At 47.5% G+C, this 12,564-nt stretch overlaps 1 protein-coding gene across 1 annotated transcript in view; it reads left to right on the forward strand.

Moving 5' to 3' along the window:
- Positions 1–12,564, forward strand: part of ZFHX3 (zinc finger homeobox 3) — a 230,586-nt gene that overhangs the window by 124,795 nt on the left and 93,227 nt on the right. The window contains 1 exon segment of the mRNA XM_039851826.1: positions 7,444–7,675. Within this exon segment, the coding sequence (XP_039707760.1) occupies positions 7,444–7,675 (232 nt within the window).

Consider the following 12,564-nt stretch of genomic DNA (forward strand, 5'->3'; position numbering starts at 1 on the left):
ATATCTGTAGATCAGGTTTTTGTTTTTACTGTCAACCAGAAATTCTTTTTTGAGGTTGGGGGTGCAAGAATGGTTTTAAAGAAGGAAATGTCTAATAGGTAAGTTTAGTAGATGTTCATGCCCATCCCTGATCCTACAGGTTAATATAAAAAATAACGATAGCAGTAATAACCTTATTTATTATAAAGGCTAACAGCGCATCTGGCGTTGTAATAAACACTTTCTAGGAATCATCCCATTGAATCTTCCCAGCGATGCTATGAGAAGGTTCTGTTATTGTCCCAATATCGCAGATGAAGAAACTGAGGCCCAACAGTGTGTATAACTTGCCCAAGGTAGCACAGCGAGTCAGAGCCAGAGCGAAGGGTTTCCACTGTCTAAATCCAGAGTGTGCCTGGACCACCATCGCTGGCAGCAGTTTGACGTGGAGTTGAATGAGGACCATCATGAGGAGCATGTGTACAGTGGCCTTTATTTTTGTCGAGGGGCTTAAATCTGGGAGAGCTGCAAAGCGGTGCTAGCGAAGAAGTGTGTCTTCGTGAACGAAGAAAGTAACTCTTGCCAGGACACTGTCCTAGTGAAGGCGTGACTTTCGGGTCCTAGGAGCTTTTCTGGATGGCGGTCAGGTTCATGTTCGCTTTGTGGGGTCCACTTTGTTTTATGTGCCCACACACCTCCCTCGACTCCCCTCCCGAGCTCCACATGCAGATGCTCATTCGGCCATGAGCTTGTACCTCATGCTCTGTTGGGCCTCTTCCTTAGGGAGGCCCCCTGCATATCTCAGGAGCTTCCTCTCCTTTCTGGAATTTTCCTAACAGAGGGAAATGAAATCTTTGTCACGCGAGGGCATTGACATTCCACAAGGATCCTTATTTGGATTTTTCTAGAAGAGATTCAAAGCCAAGGCAGATACAATCTATAGATAGTTACAGATTTATGCTGTTACTTTTTCTTTAGGAACTTTACTCTTCTCAAGGGAACACTTGTGTTGAGACTTTCAAATCAGGGTGTGTTATTCATATGGGGGAAGAGATGCGGGCACGAAAAGTCTTGACTTCAGCCTTGGAGCTTGGGTCCTGAGCGCGAACGATCGAGGCCGGATCCAGGGCATAAGGAGCCTGGCCTAGAAACCAGAAAATAGGTCAGAGCAACGCAAATGGGTTGATCTAAGGGAACGTTTTTATTTCCTTTCACATTCTTTTGTCGGTCGTGGTTGGGGCTTCTATCTTTTGGCGTCTGCAGGGCTCCTACAGTGAAATAGGACTAAATTAGCATGTGCCAAAGATGAGGGCATGAGCTGATGAAAAGCCAACATTAAACAGAAAATACATATATATTTAGGGTGACCTTCTGGAAGCTTTCCTAAGAAAGTGGCATTAAATTTGGAACTGTAACACAGCCTCTGATTAAAAAATTAAAAACTCTGTAACGCAACCCCTGATTTAAAAATCCACTACCCCCATTCCTGGTTGCATGACACCTGAAACAATTCCTTTTTTAGGCATTCAAGATGAATAGCTGTGTCTGGGGAGTCCCAAGTTCCAGAGCACCCCTGCAGTCAGTGCAGTGTAGGTTGATGGCTTTGGACGTGGCATCAAGTCCCAGGTTTCAGTCCTGTCTCTTCTACACTCCGTGAGACCTCGTGGGGTGTCATAAGACCTCTTGAGCTCTGGGTTCCCCCAAGGACAGGAGTCAAAAGCTGCCCACTTCACGGGCCGTGATGAGAAGATGAAGCGTGAGAAGGTGCCTCCTTAGCAGTAAATGCTGTGCACGGGAAGGATGGTGAATACAGACCTACTTCTTCCTTAGTTCATCTTCTGTGATGTAGGGAATTAGCAACTAACTCTGGACCCTTATCTTCCCCTTCCTTCTCAGCAGAAGTGTTAGTGAGATTTTTATGGTCCTTGCACTGGAGGGAGAAGCTGGAGGCCTCGGCATGCTCTAGTTAGCAGTTTTTTTCCTCCGGAGGCATGATGTCACAGTGGTCTCCATCAGGGACCTTCTGTTGATGGGTCAAGGGGCCCTCCCACTTGCCCTTGCCTAGATGTGCGTCAGAGCCCTGACAGGTGTCTCTAGGGGGCCTTTCTGGACACTCGCTGGGGGACTCCTTCTGAGCTCTGAAAAAAAGTGTCTGGCGTCCCCTGGGGTCGCCCACTTGCTCGGAGCAAGGGCTTCACTGCTTTATTTGCTCTCGGAATAAAATTGTGCTGTGTGTGTGGAAAAGTGTGGCAAGAGGGGTGTGTGTCCGTGTGTTTATATGGACAAGTGTTATTCCCCAAGAAGTTTCATTTGTGAATCCTGTGTATGTGTCAGAATGTACTTTGTCCATTTCTGCTTTAAAGAGGAGGCTTTGACAAAACCTGATCAATATTTTACATTCCATGCATGAAGAACCAGATGTTAGAAGTTTCCTATTATTGGGGAGGCGGGGGAGCCAGGGCCCCTCCAGATTTATAGAAATCAATGTTCTCTGACAGAAGTTGGTTAGTTTTCTTGGGAAACAAGTAACAGGAACACATTTTGTTGATTTTCACATGAATTATTTTCTAACAAGAGCCCTCTTTTCATCTGACTTCTGGGCATTGGTCAGGGCGAGCGAGTATAACATGTTAGTGGGGTGTAAGTCCCACAAAGTAACATGGCTGGCTGCTTTTCTTTCTTTTTCAATTATCAATTTGCTTTTGTTCGTGGCTTTCCATGATAGGTTCATTATCGGAGGCACCTCTTACGGCAGCAAAGGGCTTTTCTTTTTGGAGATTCTTGCCCCCAGAAGCAGACCCAGAAAGGAAGCTGTTTCCATGTCAGGAGCATAGGATTGTCACCTTCCAGCTAAACCTAGAGGGGACAAGCATTTTCAGATACAAACAGCTCCAACGAGGTCAGAAAGCGGGTGCAGGAAAAGGTCCCCCACTCTTCCCAGCAGAAGGGCAGGGGCGCTGACCACCTCGTGTGTGTAAGTCAGCTTCCTCGTTGCTGGCCTTGGGGACAGGCTGTTCTCTGCTGCATGGTGGTAGTTTGGAGAAGTTGGAGGTTTGGGCTCCTTTTCTGCTTCCATCTATGAGTCAAGCTGGATACTTATTTCCTTCTTATAGGTCATTGTACTTCTTTGAGATTTTAGAAAGTAGATCCCACGGCCAAGTGGAAAGTTCCTGTCGGTGGAAAGGACCATACATTGCAGTTCTTATAATAACCCAGCACTTTTCAAATCAGCCAGTGAGATGGTAACCATCATGGAAAACCGTAAGCTGATTTCAAAGTCATAGGGACAGCCTGGTGGGGCTGCGTGAGTTCGGGTGGGCCTCGGGTGTCATTCTTCTTTAGCCGAGTTGATTTACCTTTCTTGTTTTATTAGTCGATCATGCTTCCTCCTTATTAGTTTGCAGCCAGATGCCAATTTTTCTTGAGCGAGCCAGTCATTTTCCCTGGTCCAGCTGGTATAGTTTCGCATTGGTATTCCAGCCAAAGGGAACCCTCCTCCTCTCCCTTGGCATGTCCTCTAAGTCACCACCATCACTGCCTTAACATCCGCAGGTTAAGCCCCTAGGATAGGGCACATTCTGCGTGTGTGTTTGTGCACGTGCATTTGCTTAGTGTCTAATGCATTGCAGACACTTAGAATCAGTTCAGAACCAAACCCTGCCCAGCATCCAGCTTTCTTTGGGTCCCAGTGTCACACGCATGCTTAGAGGACACTAACCACAGTTGAAGTTGTTGTTTTGTTTTCTTCTTAAACTATGCCCCTGACTTGACAGAGGTGAGCAGATGGGAATCTTGAATGCCGAGTAAAGAAAAGTAGAAAAAGCAAAATAAAACCTGGGCTTCCCTCCCTGAGAGAGGGAGAGCTCTGTGATAGGGGCCGAGAGGGTTGGGAGTTGAGGATTTACACGGGAGAAACATTTCCTGCCTGCAGAAGAGAGCAAGAACTCTGAAAGGAGGCAGCTCCTGTATTGACGCTCCACTGGGATTTGTGCCTTGGTGGATTCTTCATATATTACAGTGAATTTAATTAAATACATTGTGATCCCAATTGAGGGTATTCTAATTAGCTGGGTCAGGAACAAATTATCCTCCCTTCTCCTCCAAATGAAAACATCTACTGTCTTCTACAGAGAGAGCGTGTCCTTGGCTGACTGGCTTGCCCCCAGTGGAGTCCTTACCGGCCTTTCCAACCTCACCCCCTCCTGCTGCTGCTTATTAGGCCAGTTCCAAGGATGGAATCCTGGCGATGGGGCCAGTGCCACTTGGGAGGGAGAGGGCATTTGGCCAGCAGGGTCAGGGCGTTGACCCACTCATGGCCTGGGGAATGTCCAGATGGTGCAGAGAAGGTCACGCGGGTTTGGAAGTTTGGGTTGGGACGTCACCTTTACAAGCAGGTGTTTCCTAGCATCTGAGAAATAGTTTATTCTGGATGTGTGTGTGTGGGTATCTTGGAGAATGAACTTGAGTGCAGAAGCCAGCTTGGAGTTTTGAACGACGCTTTTGTGCGAGTCTCTAAGAGAAGATGCTGAACGTCCCCTAGAACAGAATCAGTGGGAGAGGCCGGGACTCTGTACACCTGGCTTCCTTTTATTCCTTTCTCCATCATTTGTATTGTGGGCCCATTTCCCTTCCAGAATGGCTCTTAAGTGGCAGACAGAAGAATCCCTGGTGGCTTAAGAGATTGCCATGTACCACCATGAGTTCTAATGTAGAGTGGTTTAGGAACATCTCCATTGTATTAGTTATTTTTAAAGCAGAGTTCCCAGGATGATGTTGACTTGGATTCAGGATTTATACAGCCCTATCACCCAAGAAAGATCCCTTGGGTTTGAGGATAAAAAGACATGTGACATCTCAACTCCCATCCAACTCTCTTTGGCCATGTTATCCTTGGCCATGTTAATCCTCTCCTGGCTCTGAGATTGGAAATCCCAGCCATTTAGAAAAAAACCCTCATGTCCGTATTACAATTTTATGTTTAAGATTCAGGGCCTATTGCAAAGAAGTCCTGTTTCGCGGTAAGGTAACAGGAATTTAGGGGTAAGGCTTGAATGATCTTTGCTCTGGTTTCACAGTTTATGATACGCCCCCAGTCTCTCGATAGAACGTCTCACTTCGGATTCCATGGTTATTTTCCCTGGTATCTTTTATTCAGTCCGTGTTTGTTGAAGCTTTAATAAATGGTGTTCTTTTAGTCTTAGCGACCTAAGACAGCAGTTCCCAGCTCTTGCACAAGTGTTTTGCTCCTCAGTCCCAAGCCAAAACCTTACTCCCAGGAATATCCTGGTTCAGGTTTTGGCCTTCAGGGGCCCTGGATGCACGCCAGGGGATTGTATGGGAGTATGCTCATCTTTTTTTATGTCTAGTCTATTAGACCCTCCTCATGGAGGGAGGCTTGTAGCCTCCAGAACACGTTGCTTTGGCACGTTCCATCCTCCTGAATTTCTCTGCGAGGAGCCTTATCTCAGAGGAGGCAAATTGAAGATAAACCATAAAAAGAAAAAAAACAGCTCCAATTTATTTCAAGAAAAGTAGCATTTTATTATCAGTTGTTGTAATTTCTTTAACAGTTAACATTGAGCTCGCTGGTTTTTTATCTTCCTTCTGATTGTGAAGTGGCTCTAGGACAGCTATTACTGGTGGAGGTATCATTTAGTTTCAAGGCTCTGCACTTGAAATATGTTAAATCGCCCATTTCGTGGGACAGGGAATTGTTCTCAGGTGGTATCTGCGGAGCCCTTCACATTCTTACCTGCACGTTGGCCCCAGAGCACAAGTGACTATGGACGAGCTTAGGCAGTTTATAGAATTCAGGGGCTACCCCCACCCTTTACTTCCCCACAATTTTTCTACAACACTTAGTGCTTCATATTTCCTCTTCCAATAAGGTGCAAACATGCTTCTGGAATTTTCACACTTCTTCGATGAATGTCGGATGTGCTCGTGAGCCTTGAGCACATTCGGTAGTTAGTGCTGGGGGCCACCGTGGTATTTTCAGTACTGAGAACAGTGCAAGGCATTCTCGCTCTACCTTCACAGTGTCTTTCATTGTCATCTGGACAAGAAACACATCCGTGCAGGACCGGAAACAGTTATCAAGGCAGGGTCTTCAACCAGAATGCGCGTGGGTCAGAAGGGAGTGGAGCAGCACAAAGCAGTTTCGAGGCGTTCGCCGCGTGCTCTCTGTAGCTCCTTGGACCAGGCGGGGCTGAGGGCGAGGAGCGAGAGGGAGGACGGGTGATCGCATGAATGCATAAAACGTTCTCACGTTCTCTGAATTCCCGCCCCCAAAAGGATGCTGGGAGTGAGGTTCTCTTTTCCACTAACTAGCTGGGTTACTTTGCGTCAGTCACTTAAGTGTTTTGGAAGTGTGTCCCCTGCTTTATGTGCACTCCATAGAAGAATTCCCTCCTCCCCTAAAATGGGTCATGTGAAATGGAGGAGATTCTATACTAAGAGTTTGTCAGTTCACTAACTTAATAAAAAGGGTCTGTAGCTTTCTTCATATTCTCAAAGAGACATGAAAAGTTTGTAAAGGTCGTGAATTTTGTCCTTGGGTCATCTTTAAGTCTTCTCCTAGGCACGGAAGTCTGGGGTCTGCTGTTTCTATGACTGTTCTTAACGCCCCTAACTTTAATCCTGTGTGTGCCTGCTTCCTGCCGGCTCTCGGGCTCCCACGTTCTGGAATCGGAGTACTGACCGACACAGAGACACAATACAGAGTGTGACATTCATCATCTTTGCACTAAACCAATGACCTTGAGCTGTTGACAGGAAACTGGTTGGGAGAAATTAATTTTTTCCTGTCATTTTTTAAATCCAGGGCAAGACCTAACATCGGCTTCTCCTTATAGACTGTAGTTCCAAATACAAAAACTCGAGTCATCTTTCTCGGCTCTGTGTTCCTAAACTAGGATTCCCTGCAGGCCGGGTGACCACATAGGCTAGCACCTAATGTAAGGTTGGCAAACTCTGTTAAGGGCCAGATAGTTATATTTTAGGCTTTCCAGGCTATACAGTCTCCATGGCAACCATTACCTGTGGTGTTTGGAAAGCATCTATAGATAATTTGTAAAGTCATGCATATGGCTGTGTTCCATTAAAACTTTATTTATAAAAAGAGCAGGTTGGATTTGGCCTGCGGGCTATAGTTTGCTGACCCCTGAGCTCAACAAGGCAGGACGCTTTGGAGAGTAAAAGGGGAACCTTTAATCATTGTGCCAGGAAAACCGGTATTACGGAGAAGGTTCAGTCCGTCAGCATTCTCAGCAGGATGAACAACCGCAGGGGACCAGGGGGTCTGGGGGAGCCGGGAATGAGAGTCGACTTGCTGCTTGTCCGCAGAGAGCTGCGGGGTGCAGTGGGGAACCTCATCACGGGGCTGTCAGCAGGACGGGTGCGCTCACGGCGGCTGCGGGCTTCCAGGGGCTCACCCGAGGCATGTCCCTCTGCTTTGCCTCACAGCACCTGCAGCAGCACGAGAGCGGCGTGGAGGGCGAGGGCTGCTACTACCACTGCGTCCTGTGCAGCTACTCCACCAAGGCCAAGCTGAACCTCATCCAGCACGTGCGCTCCATGAAGCACCAGCGCAGCGAGAGCCTGCGCAAGCTGCAGCGGCTGCAGAAGGGCCTTCCGGAGGAGGACGAGGACCTGGGCCAGATCTTCACCATCCGCAGGTGCCCCTCCACCGACCCAGGTGAGTGCTCCCTCTGGCCCGGGAGGCCCAGACTGGGCCTGGCTGGGTGCTGCCCTCTGCGGGGCCTCCTAGGGGGGTGTGGTGCAGCCGGCTCTTGCGTCATGTACAGGTGGCCATTGTATTCTGGAAGGAGCGTGCATGGTTCGTTGCTTTTTTTTTTTTTTTTTTTAAAGGAACTTGGCACCACTTTTCTTCAGGTATCACAAGCCAGTACCCAGTGAATAGGCCAGCAGAAGACTTCCTGTCCCCATCTCTAGATCCCTCCACTACATACTCTAGATTCAACATGATGGTCCAGATGGACATAAAGCACGTCCTAGATGACCTCTTGCTCAGTATTAAGAATGGGCCGTTTGTGGCCTCAAGTCTGGTCTGTAAGAAATAACTTCAGAGAAGATCAAAACAAGCACTCATTATAAACATTTTGATTGTATTTGGAAGTGACTCCAGTTGTTCTGTGGCTCAGTGCTGCCTGTTCCTTCACAAAGGAGCAAGACCTTCCAGCGGGAGCTTGCCCGCTTGCTGCCTCCTATCCTGGCATCTCAGCCACAGTCACCTTGTTCTGTACCTCCCTTCCTCCTCTGTATGACTTCATTCCCTCTGGGACCTCACTTGGTAGGATCACCCCTGTCGCCTATTTCTTCAGCCTTCCAGTTCCTTTTTCTCAACCTGGAAGCACGGGACCGTCATTTGCCTCCTTAAAATGAGTAAAACCAAAGCTTTCTCTTAATCCTGTGTCTCGCTTTCTCTTGGCAAGAGAATCTTCAAGATTCTTGAAAGAACAGTCTGTATCAGTCACCTCCAGTCCACGCCTCAGCCTGCCATAGCTTGTTTCCTCCCGTCATCAAACTGCCGTTGAGAGATGACAGTCGACCTTGGGTTTACCCAGCCTGGTGGCTCCTCGCTCAGCCTTATTCCTTTTTCCGATGGTCTTCGAAATTGCTGCACAGTCCCTTCTCGAGCGAGGCTCCTTTCCCTGAGCTTCTGGGGTGCGTTTCTCTCCTGCCCTCCGGCTTCTCTGGACTGTGCTCATGCTGTCCCATGTGCTGGTGTGAACAAGCATTAGGCCCTGCCCCTCGGTTCCCAGCCTCTTGAAGCTTTGATCTCCTGACATTGCCAGATGTCCTTTATATACTGTCCTGGATTTCTCGTTGGTGCCACCTGGTAGATGCTGAGCAATTGACTTCCCACTCCAGACCTCTCCTGATGGCACGTTGTTGAATGTCCTGGCCCAGCTGGGGACTTGGGGCCGTTTTTCATCTCTCCATCGCCTGCAGCACCCTCTCAGCCACTGAGCCGCGTGGCTGCGTGGGGTTTTTATTTTTAATATTAATGTTATCAGATTTCACATTTTTTATAGCTTTTAAAGGCAAAAATGATATAAACCTTATTATGAAAAATGGCACGATCCTTGTCCCATCTTGTTCCCCAGAGCAGTGGCTTTCAAGTTTTAGTTGTTTCTTTACTGACCTATTTCCATATTTCTCAACATGCTTCTATTACTATCGTTTTAAAAAAAAATTTTTTTTTTTTTTTTTTTAGACATTATCTATTGGCTTTCTGCTCTGGAAGATGAGGATTTCACTAGCATGCCATGCTACAAATCCACTCACTCGTACCCACTCACACACTCCCCATCCACAAACTCACACAGACACCACGCACACAAGCGCTCCCTACTCCACGCACACACACGCACACACACGCGCACTCGCACTCGCACACACTCGCACACACCGCACCCACACTCCCCGCCCCCCTCTGCACGGTCTTCTCCTCCCTCCATCTTCCATTATGATTAAATAATAATTTGGGGTTTTATTAATATTCAGTGTTTTCATTATTCCAACTCTATAAATATTAATCACAGCTGAGCCATGTAGAGTTTTATAATTTCATTTACCTTCTTGTACAACTTTTTGTTTTCCCTGGTTTTCTAGGTACCTCTGATTAATTCATGGCTAACCTTCTTCCAAAGCAGATAATTCCTGACCTCTGAAGGGTCTGCTGTCTCTGTTGTTCTTGCAGCTTTGTTTCGTCCAGGGGGCCTCCCTCCCGAGCCCCTGGAGACCCCTCTGCCCACCTGCTCCTGGCTCTTGCTTGCTTCCTTCTCCACATAAGCGAAACTGGGCTCCCGTGTGACAGGATATACCTGAGTTTGAACGTGTTTCCTGTCACGGTGGTAAGGCTAGTCCTTTTGAGTCAGCGTGAATCATTTCTTCGGGAAAGTGCTGTTGAGTACTGGAATCATTTTTGTCGCCTCCAGGTCACTGCTCGTCTGTCCCCTCCCATGTGTTTTGCAAATGCCTCTTCTGGTTAAAGTCCGAGTGCCTTAATTCCCGGGGCTTCTGCTTTGTGTCTGACGCCATCCCTGTGGGTGCTCTCAGGGGCGAGGGACGGGGCACGGCACCCGCAGAGACTCTGTGCCCAAAGACTGAGACCGTTATGCCATCTGGTTCTGGGGGTCCCTGTTCCCCACCAGGGCATTTGGCCTCTGTTTGATTCTGCCACTTCCCGTTATTCCCCTGTTGAGTCATTTCATAGGATTCTCCTTCCTCAGCTCGTATGCGCAGACCTATTTATTTCAGGGTTGGTTTTGTAAAAAAATGTTTTTTTGGCCAGTTCTGCACACGTCATTGTTTTAATCTTCTGTTTAAAGCTGGTCCCTTTCTCCCCTCAATTCTTTCTTTCACTCCGCTCAGAATTCCCTTTTTATTAATGAGGTGCCCCAAACTAAATAGTGTACAGCTGCCATTTCACCCGGGGTCTATGGGCTGGAACAAACAGCTCCCTGTTTTGTAATGTAGCACTTCTGTTTATGCAGTCGGCTCTGGAACTGCTCTGCTTTCTGACACCACTGCCTTCCGGGTTTCTCTCATGTAATGCGTATTAGGGTCCCCCCCACCTCGAAGTGTATGAGCAACTTTGGTCTAGATGATAGACTTCCTCTCTGTATTTCAAAATCCTTTTGTTATTGTCTTTGGCCTTGAGTTATGTTTTTGCTCTCCACCCACGTCCCTCCCTCTCTACTAATGACAAAAGGGACAAGTTATTAAGTAATTTTCATATTAACATTAACAGTAACTTGGTGCTGTTTTGGAAACCCTTTTAGGAGAACTCATCTTAAAATAAATCCTCTCCCTCTCACTCCGAGGGATTGGCTCTTAAAAACTTCCTGAAAGAATGTCTTCAAGAAAAGGGACATTGTGGACATGGTAGAATTACAGACATTGAAGGTCATCGACTTCAAGTTTTGTCAACACAGACTTCATAAAATACTCCCAGTTTTCTCCTTTCAGCATAAGGATCGGGCCTCAATCTTCGGCTAGAAATGTCATTTCCGTAGTGTAAGGAGGCTTAGGGCGCCTTTGGGACTCTACGCTACTTAGAGATGGTTGTGTTGTCCAGAGTTTTTGATTCCAGTATTCGGACGTCATCTAGTTAAATGATAGCGTTCTTTCTTCTTCTTTTTCTTTCTTGCTCTGTTGTTCACCCAGAAAGTTTTACACACGAGCCACTAGAAAGAACTTCCTTTCCTTTTCTGAGCTCAGGACCTTCTACCTCAGTTTCATATCACCTTCTGTAGGTATCAAGACTCCCCTTGCCGAGGCTGGTAGAGTGAACTTTAGGTGGGTTCTTCCCTGTGTTGACAAAAATGTCATCTTTTCAAATTTTACTTGTTAACATAAGCCAACACGTTTTCCAGTCAGTTAATTAAGTTCACCATGTAGTCTGTCAACGCGCATGAACGCGAATGTGGGGGAGAAATTGTGAGGGTCTCCTCTGCCCTCCAGAACGTCGTGGTAGTGGCCAGGATTTACAGCTGCCGCTGGCCACGTAATCCTTGGAGAGGCCTCGCAGCCAGACATAGCATCGCCATCCTGCCCTGCACCAAAAGGCTAAGTCTTGGCTGCTGGCAGTGTGCTAGGCCACCCTCGTCTCCGTGGTCCTGCTTGTGGACAAGCTTCACCCTTATGTCAGTGGGCAGGTCTAGCACTGTATTGTATAGTCTTTAACCTGGTGTGCTGATGTTTGTGGTTATGCTATGTACATGCACACGCACATGTGCACACAACACACACAGGGCCTTCCCATTTTTAAAATGGCTCGGAAATACACGCCTCAGAGAACAGAAAGTATCCTAACCAGATGAGGTGTCCCCCCAACCCTGACTTTTTTATGTGACCTTGTCTTTTGATTATTGGTTTGCATGCGTTTTCTGCAAGACCAAGTGGTCTCTTGACTTTGTTGGGATTTGGTGTTTTCACTTCATCCCTACACACAGGTAGAGACAGAGAGAGCCTGTGTTTGTGAGCCGACGCTGGGTGAGATTTCTCAAGTGCCAGCGTTGGCTGTTTACTTCCCCTTAGTTGACCAGAAGCTCTTGAAAGATGGAAAGTTCTCATAGGTGGGTCGTGTGTAGGATCAGCTTCCCTGTGTGCTTATTAAAAAGGCATTTCTGGCTCCCGGATGAAACTGTAGTTAATTTCACTCTCTCGCTGCCCTTAGCTTCGAGAAGACAAGAGGCCAGCTCGTTTGCTTCCTCCCTCCTCCTCCCCTCCTCCCTCCTCCTCCTCCTCCTCCTCCTCCTCCTGTTCTCTCTCTCTCACTCGTGCCCTAGCTACGTTTTTTTTTTTACACAGGCACAGGTTTCAAAACTTTGCACAGAGGTCATTTAACGATTCTTTATTTCGTGCCTCCTGTGTACATTATGTGTGGAGGGACACAGCTGCCATCTCCTCTCAGCTCTCGTATCCGGATACGCTGCTTGAGACGCCATCCCAGGCGTGCGAGGCAATGGGGTGATGACTCAGTGTGCAGAGGGCACGGCACGCTCATTCAGAGTTTAGGAGACTATTTTGCTTGGAGCAGAAGACGGCATCCCCCTT

The sequence above is a fragment of the Pteropus medius genome, unplaced genomic scaffold (assembly GCF_902729225.1).
Source record: "Pteropus medius unplaced genomic scaffold, Ma_sr-lr_union100, whole genome shotgun sequence".
Classification (NCBI taxonomy): domain Eukaryota; kingdom Metazoa; phylum Chordata; class Mammalia; order Chiroptera; family Pteropodidae; genus Pteropus; species Pteropus medius.